At 40.5% G+C, this 19798-nt stretch overlaps 1 protein-coding gene across 6 annotated transcripts in view; it reads left to right on the plus strand.

Moving 5' to 3' along the window:
• The window catches only part of LOC120302567 (cartilage acidic protein 1-like), a 90558-nt gene that overhangs the window by 25466 nt on the left and 45294 nt on the right, over nucleotides 1-19798 (plus strand). The window contains exon 15 of one of the 6 annotated variants that reach the window (XM_039331156.1): nucleotides 538-3576. The exons of the other annotated variants lie outside the window; for them this stretch is intronic. Within the exon in view, the coding sequence (XP_039187090.1) occupies nucleotides 538-656 (119 nt within the window). The 3' untranslated portion in view covers nucleotides 657-3576. Of the gene's footprint in view, nucleotides 1-537; nucleotides 3577-19798 lie in introns of those variants that run through there. 6 annotated transcript variants of the gene reach the window in all.

Consider the following 19798-nt stretch of genomic DNA (forward strand, 5'->3'; position numbering starts at 1 on the left):
ATGACACGGGCGGAAGAGAGAACCGTTTCGAGCTATTTCCCGAAGCCAGCTAGGAAATTCATACGAAACTGTCAGGCAGTGAAACTCTGAAATTCTTTGTTAGGATATGTAGCTGATGGGAAGGAATGTTTGGAGCGGGAAGCAAATTAGCTAACAAGCTCTTAAATTCACCTTAACTAATAACAAATTATTGTAGAGGGTAATACTTACGTTTGTTAAGCAGAGGAGAAGAATGATAGACAATTTTCTCAGGCTAAGAAAATTTGGTATCAAACATACTGAAAACTAGTCACTGCTGAGCAGCTTCTCACTAATTGTGGCTTGTCAGAGAGAAATGGCAGGTGGAGACAAGGGTGCTTGCTTTCCTTCTACCGGTTGCTTCCCAGATATTACCGGCATTCCATGGCTAGATGGTGGCTGGGATTTTTGGACTTCTCTGTGTAGCCCTGTATCCTTTCCCCTAAAGGCCATCTCCTTGCTAAGTGCCACTAACAAGTGTTCTATCCTGCTTCTTTTTCTCTTTTTCTCTGTGTGTAGCTCAAGTTGCCTTTTTCGGTGGATATCCTTCTTCAGGGAGCTGGCTCGGCTCAACCTTGCTATCAGCCCCTCTCCTTTCACTTTGCCTTGGACTCTGCTTTTACTCCTATGCACTTTAAGCCTTGCCAATAAAGGACAGAAGCAGCCTTTTATGGATGACTTAGCCTCCCCTCTCCTCCTTCCCTCCATATCCCCTCATCCAGTTTTCTCACGGTGGTCACTGGAAACGTGAACTGAGGTGGGAGCATCCATTATACAGCCCAGCTGATGACACTGGCACTACCAATATACCCTTTGCATGTTTTCTGAGAAAACAGAGAGGGCAGAGGCCCCACTAATGCTTGTCACCTCTGTAGGGTGGCCATTTTCTTAGGAGCTTGCCTGTAACCAAGAAGGTAGCTCTTGCTGGTAGTTGCTTGCTTGGTTAAATCAATAGAATTACTCTGTGCCTGCTGGTTTGGCCTACGACGCAATTGCTTCCTATCCTTCCTCATGCTCCTCCTTTTCCTCCTCTCCAGCCCAATACAAACCTAGATCTTGGTTTGTCTGCAATTTAAATAAACAATCTTCCAGCTGGAGAACTGCTCTCCTTTAACAGTCCCCCCACCAATAAACTCTACATTGTCAAAAGGCATCTACTTGCAACTGTGCTTCGGATGTGGGTGAAATTGGAGGCAATGGCTAATATTCAGAAGAAAATAGGCCGGAAAATGAGATTAGTATTAAGCTAGGTCCCTGTTTACTTTATGGCAGACTTATGAATGCCTAAGAGCAGTTGCATAAATAGATATAAGTTACTTGGTTTTACTTCACTTTAAAATATGTAGCAGCCACTCCAGCTGAATTCTGCCCTACAGGGCCCGGCACATCTGACTAGAAGTCCCTTCCTGGTAGCATCTCTGACTGAAGTTGCTTTTGCAGCAGCACCCTTCCCACTTGCTTTTCAACATTCCTACTACTATAGATGCCTTTTTTTTTACTTCCTTATCACATTCTTCCCAACCAAAGCCCCTTCCCAACGTATTAATGACAAATCCTAAGATTCTTAGCAAAGGTAAATCTGGCTTAGAAATCTGGAATTGAAGTCCATGCATTTGGAAGGTTCCCAGGTACAGACCATATGCAAGTGGATCAGGCCCAGTCCTGTGTCAGTATGTGGTTAAGGTGTTGGACTAGGACCAGAGAGACTTTGGTCCATCTACCTTCAAACATGAAAGTTCACTGGGTGACTTTAGTTCAGTCTCAGTTTCTCAGCCCAGTCTACTTCAGGAGGCTGGGAGTAGGGGATAGAATTGGAGGAGCGATGTGGTACATGCTGCCTTGAGCTCTTGGAAGAAAGGCACGATATAAATCTAATAAACAGATACAGGCAACTTATGGACCAAATGCAGCCTTTAATGCTTTTATTGTGGCCAATAGAGTTCTACTCACTTTTGTAGGCCACATATGAGAACAATCATTAGCTAAATGGCAAGAAGTGTGTGTGTGTGTGTGTGTGTGTGTTGGAATTGAAGTCTTGCCTCTGTGCAAACTTGTTCCAGATACTTTTTTTCCCCATCTGCCAATGGCAGTAGAGAAACAACTATCTACAGTATAGCAGGTTCACATTGGGAGAAAGGCTAAACCTTCTCTGGTGAATGAAGTGGGAATTGGGAAGGGTATAACTATACTGCTGTTGTGTACACATAATTGGAAATGAGACAGCAGGAGTAACTATGCTCTCTACATGTATGATGTATTTCTGTATGTTGTGATTCCACCTTCAAATTATGTCCACTTGTGCAACTTAAGAAATGTGGGGGCCAAATCATTCTTCATATCCATGCTTTAAAAGTGTATTATATTGTTGCAAGCACAAAGTAGATGTGAGCAAGACATTTTTTTATAAAATATTGTGATTATGAGGCAAAGGAGCCCTGGGGCGCAGAGATTAGAATGCAATATTGCAGGCTAATTCTGCCCACTGCCAGGAATGTGATCCCAACCGGCTCAAGGTTGACTCAACCTTCTACCCTTCCAAGGCTGGCAAAATGGGGACCCAGATTGCTGGGGGCAATATGCTGACTCTGTAAACCACTTAGAGAGGGCTGTAAAGCACTACGTCTTCTATTTGTTGCACGGTAAATACTATCACTTTGAAGGGGACCTATGTTGTAACACGCACAAAGCTCATGTGCCAGTAGAGTTGCAATAGATTGTGCTTTATGTCTGCAAGTGCATATTCCATTTAGTAATTTTGCTCCTGACTTAGATCCACTGAAACCATGACCGCTATGTAAAGGGTGAGGTGAAAAAAGGCCAGAAGGCACATGATGTTGGTCAGAAGAAAAAAGAGCAGAGAGGTAACCGTTCTATAGGTGTCAACCAATGTGAGCAAGATGGCTAGGAATTCCTTGTCAAGCTTCAAAGAAACTTTATTCTGCTTGACATTCCTTCCCAAATTCTGAAATGATCAGTTAATTGCTATTGAAAGAAAAGACTGTCATTTATTTCGATAGGGTAAAATTATTATTATTTAATTAGTGAAATTAATAGCGATCCAGACATTATATAACTTCAAGTTAAAACACAAATCCAGATGGACTCTGGTATCTCATAGTGTAGTGAGACAAACATCATATCATGCCAGTTTTTTTCTGGCTTAGAATAAATGAGAAGTCAGAATGTGAATTCTCTCTTTCCCCTCCCCCTCCCCCAAGCTCTCTCACAGGCCTCCATATCGGTGTTTCTCAACCTTACCAACTTTAAGCCAGTGGAGAATTCTAGGTCCAAACATCTTGAAGTTACCAAGGTTGAGAAACCTTGATCCCCATCCTCCAACCTGCCATCTGACATGCTAGCCACAAGAGCAGAGGAAGCTGCGGATGGAGGCCCGTGAAAGAGATCTTTATTTTCTACCAGCTGTGGATAAAAGGACCGGTGATGGGATCTGATCTCATTACCGTCCCAAGCCTCAGTTGCAACTGAGAGAAAGTTTCAATAGTGGATTGGGAATATCTGAGAGGGGTCCCCCCCCCTTTTTTTTTTTTTGCTTCTGAATCTAACAGGAACAAGTTTGTCTATCCTTAAACAAAAAGATATGTGAAAAGAGGAAGAGCTCAAAACTTCAAAGAAGATGCCATTCTTTGCTGAGCAAATGTTGTACCATTCTGCAAAAAAAAAAAAAAAAAAAAAATCCATTATTCAAATTTTAGATGTATGTATTTGGTGTTCTCTTTTAACCAGCTTTCAATACATCTGGAAAGAGTCACTTTTGACTACCGTTATGTTAACTCTCTTACCTATAGTGGAGGTTTTCATTTATATTTTCATTTCTTGAATTTACATACATCATTTTTCCTGTAGACTAAATAGGCTAGTGGGCAGCACAGATTAACCTGCTTTTTTATTCTTTTTGGAATTTTCTCTTCGTAGCAATGTAAAATCGGATCAAAATATTTGAATATCCTTCATGCAATTCTAGAAGATTTTCTGTTAACCCAGCTCTGCTTGCAGCCTTCAATAGGTGATACATTATTTGCACACCTCACATCACCTTGTTGGAAAATCCAGTTAGTTTCACCCTGCACTGCAAGCTACACCCTAAGAACTAGAGGTGCTTTCTTTCTGTATGTGTTTTTGTTGCAACAAAATGTAAAGAATGTTTGTTAAAGGATCATGAAACAATGCTGAAGAAGCATATATTGCTACTACCAACTACAACTGCCTTTCCAGAATTGCTGAGAATTCTGGAAGTTTGGTCATACAGATGGCATGTACCGGATTGTGAAAGACTGGATGGACCATTTCACTTTAATTTCTTATTCCTAAACATTCACATGACTAAATATGTACAATGAAGTCTGCACGGCTAGAAAACTCTCACCTGAGGTCTCTGAGGAACCAGTGCCATTCTGGGCAGACAATCTTGACAAAATGAGGTCCACTGCCTACTGAAGAGTCAGAACTGACTAAATGACAGAATAAAAAATGCTGAATTGAAGGAACCTATGCTCAACTTTAATATTAGGTAGCTTTCTAGGTTTCTGGAGCTGTGGGATGAACTTGCATGAACAATAATAAAACAGCCATTTGCAGTTTTAAGGTATCCAATTTCCTGGAATGCTAGCACTTTCTTAGGTTTCAAGGCTAAAGTACAGGGAATTGTGATACAAAAGTGCTTTTACAGCTATTCTGTCACTTATAGTTGAATGACTTCATTCCTGCTATGTGATTAAAAAGATCTGTTATTGCATAAACAATGAATCTGTCTTATCACCCAGCTGCTTCTTAATAACAGGAAAGACCTAAAACAGAGAAACACCATTGAAGAACCCAAGCTACCCATGATTAAAAGGAACATTCTTAATGTTCTGCAGAGAAGTGCGAATTACAGTAGCTTAGAAAATCCCAAATATATTTTGAGCATGTAGAAATGGTAGCCTGGATAGAACCTTTCAGCAATGATTTAAAGGTAGGATGTTGCATGTTGAGCTGAAAAGTTAGCTGAGAACTGGCATGGGCAACCAGTATGTTCAAGGTATTTTTGGCAGCTGTGTCAAGGGCCACAAAATCTTGACAGTGACATAATATGACTGAAGGCTACTGAGATGACTTTTCATCCCTTCTCATTCTGGTCTGTTGAGATAGGAAGTTAAATAAAATGAATACTTTAAATCTATCAGAGGCTAGTATTTACATTTTGTTTGGCAAGTAAATTTGGAAAAAATGTTGCCATTATAAAGACATTTGCTGCTGATTTTAGGGAATGTTAGAGGTTACAAGGGCTTGGCAGCCACATACCACCCAAAAAATTTCAGGTTGTCCATCTCTGACTTAGAAGCAGGTGACCATCTAGCACAGTTTCTCCCCTTACTAAATGGAAAGGGGACTTATTTTAAGTTCATAACTATCTCTCCTGGCATCTTAGTGTTAACTTAACATTCTCTCCATTTGGAGAGAAAGGGTCCCTGTTAGGGCAGAACCAATGCATCTCGCTCCGCCATTTTTTAAAAGAGATAGTGGCTAAGTAGCATGCAAATGGTTAAGTTGCTCTTAAACCTAGCTAATAAAAGTCCAAGCACAAAATGCTGCTTTTCAGGTGAACTCTCAGGGACAAGTTAGCAAAGTCATTCAACGCCACAATGAAATAATCAGGGCTCTGTGCAAAAGCTTAAGTTTACGTTTTTTCTGAGGCTGAAACAATTTGGCCTTTAAGTGATCCATTGGATGTCTACAAGTCTGTGCTTCTGCCCAAAATTTAGTACATGCTGGGAAGACTGTGCTTTTGCATTTCATGAATGGAAAATAACTTAGTAGCGATATTGGAAAGTATTGGAAATTCACCAAATCGCACTAGCTAAAACGAAAGAAAAAACACACATCAGACAAATTCATGGTAACACTGAAGGGAAAGAATTATGTACAAATAATTACTAATTTTAAAAAGAGTTTAAGGAATACCTGATGAAAGAGGGATTGTCAAATGAATCATAACAAATGAATTGTTGAGGATAGCTTCCGTTTCCCACTAGCCCGGTTTAGCAGTGGCTCTGAGATGCTGCTTCAGCAAATAGAAACTGAATTCCTTGCCTGTCACATCGTGTTGCTCAGCTGTGTAAGATGCCTGGCATGTGATTTCATCCAGCTTCCATAAAAGAAAAATAAAGAGACAGGTTACATGGCCCACTAAGTCCAGAAGCTTAGAAATAATTACCGAGTATTTCCGCCTCCCAATGCATAATATCATTAGTGAGTTGTAACAACAGTTATGAAGCTAGTGCCCTCTAGAGGACAGAAACAAAATCAGAATAACAAATGGTTTGAAGCTTCAGGCTGAAGAATGAGAAAAAAAAGCCTTCAGAAGGAGTGGCAGACATGTCTCCAGAGTGTTAATTCATGCCAGCCTGGCTAACAGAGATGATAAAATGTAGAAGACCACAAATTCCCCATCTTTTTGCCACTAGTCTAGATTTTTGAAAATGGATCAGAGACAAATAGATGAAGCCTGCTTGCTGCTAAATATTTTCCACATAACTTATTTGCATATAATTACAGTCCTGGCCAAATTTCCACTAGCATATTTCAGAAAGAAATTGTAGGTCTTTTCTACACATTCTTGTAAATACTGTAAAATACTTCTTGGTCCCCCTCCTTGCCCATGTATTAATGATTGGGATGAATAACCGTGGGCACATCTGTAACAAGACATAGGATGGGTACTTTTTTATTACTACCAGGTTGATGGCAGTGATGTCCATCAGGTATGTAAATAGCATTGGCTTAGTAAGGAAATAGCCTTTAGTGCTTTCAAACAAAAATTAGAGCTGTGGCCCAGAATCTCCTTTAAATCATCCTGAGATGTCTCTTAACACAAATATATATAAAGGAATTTTTATTTACAGATTTATTTACAGGATTAGAATACTATTTTGTCTGAATGAAGGAGGTGTGGAGGATAATTAAGAAGCTCATGATCTATTCTACCATTCGACTGAGTAAGTTGCCTCAAGCAATGGAGTAGATAATGCTTGATACAGAATCTGCCCCATGCCTCTCGTTGAGTTTGTGCAATGGAAGATACAACCTCAGCACCAGTGTGAAAGAGAAATTCAATTATAAATGCAGTTGGTATTTGAATCAGAGGGAGTGTGATCTTGTGCTTCCCCTCAGACAGCAAAACTCTTGAAGCAGCCCTAATTAGACATAACTTTTAATTTTGTGTATGATTAGGACCAGGGAGATTATTTTCTCTGCCAAGCACAATGCCACAATGCCACTCAAATCTTACTGCTCACAGTAGGTGACATTCCAGTGGTTGTTGTCCAAATGCAGGTGAGAGAGATCAGCCCATGTGTTCTTGAACTGAACTGATGAACTGATACTTTTCATTTTCACTGCCTGCAAGGTTTTTCCTTGGAAACAGACATCAGTGTCTGCAAAACTGATCAGTGCATAAGCTTTCTCAGTGAATACTGCCTTGTATTCTGCCCGAACTGCATAGCATGCATTGGCTCATATAACCCCTTCATGTGGCAGGTAAACTGTCCCAATTATTAAATGGTACAGGCAATTATTTCTCTCAATTCAAGGTAGTCATTCCTCTACCATCAGACATAAAGTTTGAATAACTGAGATATTCTCTTTTTTTTACTTGAATCCAAAGTAAATGCTTGCCCACTCATTCCATGACCTTCATTGGGAATGTGGTAGTTTGTATCCCTCAGGTATTGCCTGCTTCATTTCTTTTTTTCCTGGTAATGCAACAAGGGTTAATAAAATTCTGTTACCCCCAAAGAGTTATTTTTCTAGGCATGAACACCAAGCAAGATGATATCAACTTATCACTTTTGAGTTTATGATTTCTCAGTCTGCAAATGCCACATGACATGGGGTAGTATTGCAATACAAAATGTTATGAAGGAAATACAAGATCAGTTATATTAACTTAGCAGGAATATTTATGTAGAAAATCCAGATCTATAGAAGAGCTGGGCAAAATCCTATCCTCATCCCCTCTGCTAACCTTGTGATGTTTAATATATCACAACATCATTTTCAGGAACATGATTTTCAAGCAGAAAGAGTGATCCACATTTTACTTATGTTTTTTATTTTGATTGCTACTGTGATTTTATTCTGAATTACACAAAAGCTAATGGCTTTGCTCCAAACCAACTTAAAATTAATGTTTATTTTATAATCAAACAGGAAATTATTTTAGCAGCACACATAACCAATTGAAATTTATAATTGGTAGGGAATGTCTTTTTATGTCTGAGTTAAGCTCCAGTTTCTAATACAATCTGCTAGCACATTTAAGTTCATTTGGTTATATGTTAGGGAAAAGTAAAAGTCAATGAACTAAGAAATGGATTGTTTAAGAATAAGCTAAAGGAAGGAAAATATTCCTTTACAAGTAGATATATTTATAGCAATAATTTATAGGCCAGACAAGGAAAGAAGAATATATTTTTCAAATTCTAAATACTACCTGCAGCGGAATATTATTAAAACATTACTGTAGCACTCTTTGATGTAATCCTCACAAAGATTATCTAAGTAATCCTTCCTGTGTAATCATACATGAGAACCTGCAGAACATATTTTCCTGTTCCCTAAAATGAGTCTGTTCAGAACTCCATCAGCATGAGCAGGAGCCTTGCAGCATAGGCAGAATGGAAAGCAGTTTAGCTAAGAGCAAAGGCTGAAGTTATTATCAAGGAAAGATTGGAACAGGGAACTTCCCAGATCATCCTCACACTAAAAAGATGTAATTACCTCTGAAATTTAATTATCCATCTCTAAATTTCTCAGGCTAGCTTCTGGTACTTATCATTACATTACCAATTCCCCTACCTACTGCCTGTTTCTTATCAGAGTGAGAAGAAAATCTCTAAGGCGTTTCTACAGGGCAAAAGAATGTTAGGTATTTGGGAGGAAAAAGCAATCTGGTACTCCATTGTTGCAAGATTGTATTTTGGGACAAATTCAAAGTGATATCAGGAGAAGGTTTCAGAACGCTTGTTTCTGGCCTGTACCAGTAGTGCTCCATGCTTCAGCAGAGTTAGGTATTCTGCTGCTGTGAGGCTGACCCCATCTTTGCATTGCCCAATAGCCTGCGTTGATTAGCTATTGGCCTCTGGTCTCTGTAAATTTCCTGACATTTTGCTCAGCAGACTTCATTTCATCCAGCCAGGCATTTCCAGGTTCATCTGACCACTAGTTGCTGATTAGAAGGCCATTATATAATCCCCTCCATCCCCTTCCTTTATAACAACATCAGTGCTAAAAGCAGAGGAGGGAATCAGTTGTAAAGACTGGTCATGGAACCTATCCTACCCAATTCCAAATGGCCAGCATCACATTACCAAATGGAATTGGGTAGCTAAAGAAGCAAAAAAAACCTGTATCTACATCTGTGTTAACAGAAGCAAGGGAGAATATCCCTGTGCACTAACTTCCATTAGTACAGTCTCAACTATAAAATACTCAACATGTTTTTGAAACACTGTAACTGGCTTTGAAAAATTAAGACACCACTCTTTCATGTATGGCAGTGATGGCGAACCTTTCAGTGGCCAAACCACAACACAAAACTCACTTATTTATCGCAAAATGCCAGGGCTGCATTATGGTGCCCTCAGGGGGGGCATGAGGGCGTGGCTGTAGTTGTCATGGAAGACTGGGTGGGTGTGGCTAGGGTGGGCATGGCCACCTTGATGTTGCTCATGGGGGGACGTCTATGAGGGCTGGGCAGGGTTGGGGGAGATCCAGGGGATCTCTGGTGGGTGGGGCGGTGGGCAGGAGGCCCAGCATAGATGTGGGAGAGCACGCAATCCTAGCTGGTACTGGAGGACCATGGCGCCGATGGGGATCTGGCTTTCCCTGCTCGAGGTGGCCTTTGGCATGCTGGATGTGGGCGTGCTCTACCACTCCACTTGAGCTTGCTAACTGGCCGTTTTGTCTCTTTTGTTCTGGGTGGGGTTGCCGCTCCGGGCAGTGGTGGTGGCCTAATGGACCTGCGCAAGCTGCTGGCAGAGGCGGCGCGTGTGCCCACAGAGAGAGCTGGGAGTGCCACCTCTGGCACACATGCCATAGGTTCGCCACCACTGATGTATGGTATCAGGATGCAGGAAGTGTCATGAGGTCAAAAATTTAGTGGTTATCACACATATTTAAGGCAAGGATTTAATCTGGTGTCAGTCATCACATAAAATCAGCGTGAAGCTGATTTTGAACTAACTGGGATAAGTGATTAATTCTCAACTGAGATCCATGCAAGCTTATAGTGCTAATATTTTTTTCAGTGATATTACATAATCTTATAGCTTTAATTAATATCTTAGAGTAGTTGGGAGCATTAAATATTGTACTGTGTTTACAAAATGACAGGGTCATTTGTAATCTTATGCTTGTCCAAGGTATCCATTTCATCTATTCATCTAATTCCATCAGTGTGAAATGTTGAAGGATGTATCAGAAAGGTTTTGATTATATCATACTCAATTGCCTAAAAATTGATGTTAGATGGGGTTCCTTTCCCTACAGTTTCAAAAACACACTACTCCCATAATTCCCTGCTATCTTATCTAAAGAGTTTAATGAGGGCTGCTAGATTATAACTTTCTCTTATGCAATCAGCAGCAACCAAAGAACAGAGCAATAATTGCAAACTGGAAGTGTTCCCCCCCCCAAAAAAAACTAAAGGAGATTGCAATACTCATCAGTTAAGTCTAAAATATTATCATAAGATAAAAAAACAAAATGCTAGCAAGCCCAGCTCAGGCACTTACAATTTGTAGATACTATTTCCAACACTAGATTCTTTTGAAATCCCAGAAAATGTAATCTTCCACTCATCTGATTGACATCTATTCCTTCCAACATGAAAGTCCACTCAATTATAACTCCTTTTGATTCTCTACCTAGTGATGCTTTCGCTCCTGTAGCCCAGGGGTTCTTCAGAGACTTTCTGCTCAAAATCTGGAGGAACGGATCCTGTACTCGTGGGGACAACTCCTGTCTGCTTTATGTGCTGGGCCCAGATTCCAGACTTTCATTAAAAAGCTTGAAATTTTCTCATGATAGTCGCAGAGGGAAGTTACTACCAGTAGTAGACTGCCTGAATAAACATTCAAGCTGAATCAAGTGAGTGTAAGAATTTGGCTCATTATACTTGATTCAAGAGGAAATAGGAGCCATAGACTTAAAACAAAAGGTCAGTTTAACAGTTCTCTGGAGGGGTAGCAAAACTGATCCAAAGCAAAAGTGCACTCTATATGTGTACACTTTGTGCACCTAGAAAACCCTAGGTCAAAAAGATGCTTCTTTAAATCCACCTGGTTGCTAGGCAACTTGTAATGAGTGCAGTTCAATTAGGTCTTCACTCGGCATCACTCTTGCCATGCAACAGAATCTAAAGGCCTTTAAAAAGATACCCCAGCAACAACTTTTTTTCAGTTATGCAGGACTAGTTTAAGGGGTAATCCCAGCATATTCGGCTTCATTGAGGCTCAGAAATGTGGTGGCGCTCTAAGCTAAGTGAGCTACGGAAAGAAACAATAATAAGAGCATGTTGTATAGATGCCTGCCTCTGTTGCTCCAAACCTAAGAAAACAACCTTCTCCTTTTAAGTGGGCCAGTCTCCCTTTAGCTGATGCAGCTCCCTGTTAGGCAAGAGCTCAGTCAGGCTGCCGCTAATGGGAATTGATGGCAGATGGAGATAAAAATGGAAGAGGAGGAAATAAAGAGGTCTTCAGGAAGGGAAAAATATCTTACAGAAAATCTAACTTTTACAACACCAGCTTCTTATGTTAACAATCAGAGAAATGCAAATAAAAATGAATTTCACAAAGAAGAAGAATGTTGAGTTAGCAAATGAACTGGGGAAATGATTAGCCTGTAAACTGGGAAAAGAAAGTGTGAAGAAAATAATATTAAATTTATAAAATGAGAATGTTATGGTAACAGATAATGCAAATGTACCAAGAACATTTCAGCAGTATTACACAAAGCTTTGTAAAGAAGAAGAAATTTCCCCAGCAAAAATGAATATTTTGAAAAAAAAATTACCAAAGATCAGGGCTTTTCAACCTTTTCACCCATTGTACCACTTTTAGGAGTACCACTAGCAAGGTGTCAAAAATTTGATGACCAAAAAAAAGGGGGAAAAGTGATAAAGTACAGATGGTCCTCGACTTACAACAGTTCGCTTAGTGACTGTTTGAAGTTACAATGGCACTGAAAAAAGTGCCCTCCAAACCACAGCCGAGCAAGACACCTGCCTGCCAGCCCAGCCGCGCTCTTCCTCCTGTCCGAGGTTTTCACTGTTGTGAGCATTTCTGTTGAGGATTGGCAGTGGGGGTGGGGGTGGGGTGTTTGGTTTTTATTCCCCCCATCTGCTGGATGGTTGCAGCAGGTTTTGGTCATTTCACATAACCCTGGGACACTATGACCATCATAAATATGAGTTGCCAAGCATCTGAATGTAAATCACAAGACCCTGGAGATGCTGCAATATTCCAGCTGATCTGCGCTTCTTCTGGGCTCAGCAGAAGCACCAGGATCAGTGCTGCTTTCCAGCTGTTTGTTGCTTCTTCAGGGCTCAGGAGAAGCACCAGGCTCAGCGCTGAGCTCCAGCTGGAGCCTGGCGCTGATCCTGGCACTTCCACTGAGCCCTGCAGCTCCAGCCATCTCTTGCTCAGGCTTGTGCTGTGCTGCCACCGGTTCAGCTCATTCCCCTCCTCCGCTACCACTTTTCTAGGATGGTCGCGTACCACCTGCCAGGTGCCAATGTACCACAGTGGTACCCGTACCACTGGTTGAAAAGCCCTGCCCTAATATAAATATTTTCAAGATAAACTGTTACAATCACTTCAAATATGATTAATTTCATTCTGGATAATGAAGGATACCAGAAAGTTGGACAGACATAAATAAGGCATTAATTGCTAAAGAAGATCCAGATTTCACTTTGCCAAAAATTTACTAACCAATACCAAAGATGAAATTAAACAGTGTTATAAAACATTTAGTGTGATTTTAGCTGAAAGGATGAAAAGTATCTTGCAAGAGTTTATACATGAAGATCAAAGTGGCTTTTTCTCAAGACAATGAAGAGATAATACAGGTAGTCCTAGACTTACAATTGTAATGGAGCCTGTCCATTATGGTTGCAAATAATGGTGATGGTTAAGCTAGATGCCCATGTGATTACCTTGCTTAATGAACCCAATCCCTGCTCTGCAGGTTAAGTGACCATGCAGGTTGTTAAGCAGAGCACGGGATGCCTCAGGGGTGAGAGATGCCTTCGGAGGTCTAGTACAGGCCCCGGCCTGCATTGCACCACCTCCCCAACTGACATGTGGCGCAGGGGCTCCCCCATCCCCTGACACGTCTGTATACTGCTTCCTCTTTTCCCACTTTACCAGAGCTTTATAAAAAGGTGTCTTATTTTAGCCTTCATCAAACAAGCCAAATTTTCCTTTCTTTTACTTCTAACAGTCTTTTCTTTTTAATTCATTTAAATGTTGTCTTTCTTTTTCCCATCTTCTTCAAGGCTTTAACAGACTTCTTCTTAAATCCAGTGGAAAGTCATTATCCAGGTGTTTGACTTGGTTTGTCTTTTTGTCTTTTCCCTTTGATTTTCAAAGCCTTAACCAACTTTTTTGTATTGGTAAAAAGTCTGTATCGGGGTGGTTCTCCCAGCATTTCTCTATCTTGTAGCCCACCGCTTTCCTAAAATTTGTATTTTCACTTTGAATGCCTTATCTATTTTGTAATCCACATTTTTTTTATTCACTATTTCTGATTCCACTGTTTCTGCCTCAGATTTATTTCACATCTGTCATTCCTTCATTAACATATTTAGATACAGCCTATCCACGGAACCAGATTTTGTTAATGATATTGTTGATATAATTGCTACTAATTTCTGGCCCCGTTCTTTGAAGGTCTCTTTTAATATTTTATATGTTATGGTATTTTGTGTCATTTTGTAAATCACAAGCATAAAGGAGTTATTGTTTTCTTTTTCGCGTGGACTTTAGTTCCCCCTAGTGTTCAATTTTGACATATTAACATGGTATGATAAATTTAATGTGGATTTCAAAATCATCATGTAAGAAGTGCCATACTAAAATATGAAATAAATATAAACCCAAGTTGTGTCCCAAAATACCTTTACTGATGTCAGTGCAAAAAGTATTTTATAGAAAAGAAACATCAGGCAAACAGAAATTGTTAACATATCAAGATAGAGAAATTGTTAACATATCAAGATCATATTAAAATAGGGACAGATTAAAATGAAGTCAAGAGAACGATTAATTGCAGAGATTTAATTTTCAGTGGTTTTAATATGCACAGTTATGAGAAAGATTTAATAAAGACAAAAAGGTAATGGGGACTGAATAACATAACATGGAATTTGAAAATGAATTGTGTACAAATGATGAGCATGTGATTGCAAAAATGTATAAATATTTGTTGAGAGTTGAAAGAAGAGGAATAAGTTAAAGATTGCATGTTGAAATGGACTAAGAATTTTGATTACAATATATAGAAGGCAATGGGAGATAATGTGGATAAAGAAACTGAAAGTCACATTGTGTTACCATTTAAAGGACTGTTTTTTACAAAATGAGTTACCGTTGTATATGATATTACATCAGAGAAATTATCTAAAATGTATAAAGATGTTTCTAATCAATATTAGAAAATATATCCACAAAGAAAAATATTTGCCCACAATGGAGGATTATGAAGATGATAAAACTAACAGAGATGACAAGACATCTGTTTGGTCAAGGACAAAACAATAAGTAGTTTTTATAAAAATCTGGAAACATTTTATAGACTTTTTCCTGAAAATGAAAAAAAGTTAAGTGGTGATTTCTGGATTTGATGATTGAAAAAAGATTGAAGGAGGGGCTGAAGGGATCATTGTTACGTTAAAGAGGTAAGAGGGATAATGAATTTGTCTCTAACTGCTGTACAATAAAGAAGAATAGAAATAGCTTTACTAACTATTCTTTTTTCTTTGTATTTTTTTCTGCACCTTTTCTTTTCTCCTTTTCTCTTTTCTTTTTTTCTTATATACTTTTAGCTGTATAACTTTTAATAAAGATTGTTTAAAAAAGAAATTGGGGGCAGCCAAGTTTACCCAGGTTCAGCTAAGGTTTAGCCAATTTTGGGTCAGCAAAGCAGGATTTTAAAAAATCCAATAGGGTTCTACTAGGTACATCTTTAATTTTTACTTCAATAGTCTGTGAGCATTTCATTTTGAATATATAATTTTATCAATCCATATTAATCTAGGGCTTGGAGATAAATCTGGTGTTGCATTGGGTCCCCCAGCTCCTTAAACCAGAGTTGCTGCTATGTCTGTGTAACATTGCCATAATTTGATACCCAGCCAATGATGGGAAAGGCTTATGATGTAATACCTAGATACACTGGTGTCAAAACTAAATGATGTTACAAGATGAGATGCAAGAAGTACAAAATCTGATGGTCTCCTCCAGCCATTAAATTGGAAGTGAAACAGAGGGAACAAAGAGACAGGATGGCTCTTTCGGGTTGAAGTGGGCACATCCCTTCTCTCCATCCCTGGTCAGCCTTTCCTGCCCCTTTTTCTGAAGCATGAGACCCAGCATAAAGCAGGGGAAATACTACCTGCTGAAGCTTGAAATGTGTATCAGTGAACAGCCTGAAATGATATAGCAAGTTGAAATAACATAACACTGAAATGGTATTGCTGACCCTTCCCTCCTGAACAGTACCTGGAAGAATCTGGAATTCATTATTTGTTACCTACATAAAGAAAGGCAATAGAAGAAGGGGACAACAGAGAATGAGTTGGCTGGATGAAGTCACTGAAGCAGTAGGCGTGAACTTAAATGGACTCCAGAAGATGGTAGAGGACAGGAAGGCCTGGAGGAATGTTGTCCATGGGGTCGCGATGGGTCGGACACGACTTCGCAATTAACAACAACAACATAAAGGAAAGAAGGGGAAGGAAATCCTAAAGAAAAGTGCTCCTTGTGACCCTACTCCTTTCATGACTTTGATTTGTTTTTGGTTTTAACTTTATTAGCTAAGATATGAAAGTAAAGAATGAGGTGAAAGAGGAGAACCATGGGAAGAAGTTTAGAGGTGACCCACTCTGGAATGCTATACTGCTATCAGCAGGTGACATTTATTTATTTTATTTATTTAAGATATGTACATGGCTGTCCAACTAGCAAAGCACTCTGGGCAGCAAACAAATAAAAACAACAATCACAATCCATAACGGTAAAAAATGGCATAAAAATGAAATAGCAAGAGCAGTTGAGGCCATTAAAACATCTCACAAAATAAAGCAGAGAGATCTGCAACCACATCAAAGGTCCATTAACACCCTGACCGCAGGTCCTGCAGGAATAGACAGATCTTTGCAGCACTGAGGAAGGCCAGCAGGTGTAGGACCACCCGTACCTCAAAATGAAGCCTGTTCCACAAGACAAATGCCACGACAGAGAAGGCAATGCTTCCAAGGAGCAGCCATGAAGCATTGCTTCACTAACGGGACTCAGACCATGCCTACTTTGCTTGATTTACAGGGATAGGTATCTTGCAGGATGGGCCATGTAAGGCTTTAAAGGAGACAACCAACACATTGTGCTTGGAAACCCACTGAGAGATCCAGCAGCTCCTGAAGCCACAATGGTATATGAGAGTGCTTTGGGAAATTGAGTACTTCCTGTGCTGTTGCATTCTGGATCAATTGAAGCTTCTGAATACTGTTCAAAAGCAGCCCCATATACAGCATATTGCAATAATCCAGCTGAGGAGTGACTAAGACATTTGTGATCAAAAGCAGTGCCTCCCAATCTAGGAATGGGTGCAACTGTTGTATAAGGTATAATTGTGCAAAGGGCCTCCTAGGCATGGCCCAGACTCCATCAGTCACCTACGGTGGAATGTTCAAATAGGTCCTTTAGCCCTGCAGTGGCAGGGAGCAGCCCTCAAAAACTCCAAGACTAACTGGAAGTAAATAAATCTGTGACAAGGACTGATGACAACACCCCAAACTCTAATTCACGTTGCTGCTGTCCTGAGACAAAAACCAGATCTAATATGTGACCCCAGTTGTGAATCATACCATCAGTGCAGCAGGAACAAGACAAAAGAGACAATCAATTGTATTCACATAATTAGAACTGCACCATTCAGGATTGAGTCAGAACAGAGACTATTTATTTATTTATTAATAAAATTTATATGCCGCCCAATCCCTAGGGACTCAGGGCAGCGTACAAAATTAAAACAATAAATATAACAATAAAAATAAGTGTATTCATACAGCATGTCCCAATCGTATCCCAGCCCCCCCGGGGACATCAACCCCAGGCCTACCGGAACAGGAGAGTTTTAATGGCTTTCTTGAAGGCCGGCAAGGTGGGAGTAGTTCGAATCTTGGGGGGAAGTTGATTCCACCATGTCGGAGCCACCACAGAAAAGGCCCTTCCCCGAGGGCCCGCCAGCCGACATTGTCTGGCCGACAGGACCTGAAGGAGGCCCAATCTGTGGGACCTCACCGGTCTCTGGGAACTATGCGGCAGTATGCGGTCCTGTAAGTAACCTGGTCCTAAGCCATGAAGGGCTTTAAAGGTGATAACCAACACCTTGAATTGCGTCTGGAGACTTACAGGAAGCCAGTGCAGCTCACGGAGGATAGGTGACACGTGGGTGTACCTTGGTGCACCCACAATCGCTCTCGCGGCTGCATTCTAAATCAACTGCAGCCTCTGAACGCTCTTCAAGGGTAGCCCCATGTAGAGCGCATTACAGTAATCCAGTCTTGAGGTGACAAGGGCATGAGTAACCGTAAGTAGAGCCTCCCGGTCCAAATAAGGCCGCAACTGGTGCACCAGGCAAACCTGGGCAACGGTCCCCCTGGCCACAGCCGATAGATGTTGTTCCAAATTTAGCTGTGAGTCCAGGAGGACACCAAGTTGCGTGCCTGCACTGAGGGAGGTAAATTTACCCCCCCCCAGGACTAATGATGGACCATCACGATGACCCTTGGGGGGCAGGACCCAGAGCCACTCGGTCTTGTTAGGGTTGAGTCTAAGCCTTTTCACCCCCATCCAGACCCTCACATCTTCCAGGCATCGGCACATCACATCGACTGCTTCACTGAAAGGACACTATAAATATATGATGGAAATTCAAAATGGGGGCAGCAAATTTCAGGTTGATGGAGTTTTCTGTGATTCATGGATGGGTGGATAAGACTTCAATACATCAGTTAGGAAAGTGGTAAATTCAGGTTAACTCTTAAATTCATGTTGGGTCTCCTGCCAGCATTCCAGCAACAGTATTTATTTGTTTGACATCCATCTTGCTTTCGTCCGGGTGTAATGAGTCTCAAACTCCAAGCCCCATCCATTCCTTCCCTTTCTCTGCAAGGGATAATCATGCAGATGTTGTCTATTTTCTTCCAACTTCTAAATGTGCCCTGGCATTCTTTAAATATCAAAATAACTTTCCTTAGCAGATGGCACTAAATATTGAATCTGAAAACAAAACCAAAGATTCCTTTAGACGTTCTTTTAGCTAATTAAGAAGGTTCTCCACTTGCCTCTGTCTGAAGTAAAGCCAGAGTTCTGCAACACTACAGGCATTACTGATGAGGCTTCAAATCTGCTTGAAAAACAAATTAAGCTCCCAAGGATGTTGCTGGGCAATTTCCATCATAAGAAGTCTGGTGTTCTTCCTGCTACGGTACCAAGGCTGTTTGAAAAGAGAAGTTCTCCTTCATTCCATGCTACTAAAAATATTAATTAGATTTCTTCTTGGTTTCTGAGGTACATATTTTCCCATTGAAAGTACAACAACGCGTGATTATGAAGGAACTCTATCCTAGGCCCCTTACAGCAGACTGCAGAAATCCTGCCTATTGTCTACTGTAATTCTGATTATCCGTTATATTGACCATCAGGAAACACCACCCGCTAGATTTACCTTTTCTGGGATTCATCAGACATAGGAAGCAAGTTGTTATTCTATGGAATTCAAACTCTGTATCAGGAATAGAATTCACTGACCTTCAGTTGACCATATACAGTATATGCAGATGAAGCTTTGGGCATCACATAATGTAACATGATATAACATTGTGGTCTGAACTTCTTGAAATATCATCTACCTATCTATGTTTGATGAATCCCCAAGGGATGAAACTGATGTGTCCTAGTAGTTAATGTAAATGAAATCACTACACAGGATATACACTGTATAAAATTAGAGAAATTTCATAAACACACACAAACGCACACATACATATCAAGAGGGTGGGTGGAAGACCCTGTATGCAGGGGCACGACATAATCTAAAACCAGTTATCCCTCTGCTTTGAGTGTTTAAGGGAAGATAGACTGTTTATTCCATTCTAGTTATAGTTCTTTTATCACTTGAATATTTGGGAGTGCTGTTTACACAATTATGAATCTAAAGCACAGGTCGGCAACCTGCGGCTCCGGAGCCGCATGCGGCTCTTTGAGCCTTCCCCTGCGGCTCCCAGCCTCGTCTGCCTTTGCAGAGAGAGACAGAGACAGAGAGAGGAATTGTGCTTCCCTGCTTCTCTCTCTCTCTCTCTCTCTCTCTCTCTCTCTCTCTCTCTCTCTCTCTGTGTGTGTGTGTGTGTGTGTGTGTGTGTGTGTGTGTAAAAAAGAGAGTGGACTCACAGTGTTTTCCGAGGAGCTGAAAAGCTTACTGGGCGGAGCTCCTCCCT

Source organism: Crotalus tigris, unplaced genomic scaffold, assembly GCF_016545835.1.
Source record: "Crotalus tigris isolate CLP2741 ecotype Arizona unplaced genomic scaffold, ASM1654583v1 scf7180000024434.1680833, whole genome shotgun sequence".
Taxonomy (NCBI): domain Eukaryota; kingdom Metazoa; phylum Chordata; class Lepidosauria; order Squamata; family Viperidae; genus Crotalus; species Crotalus tigris.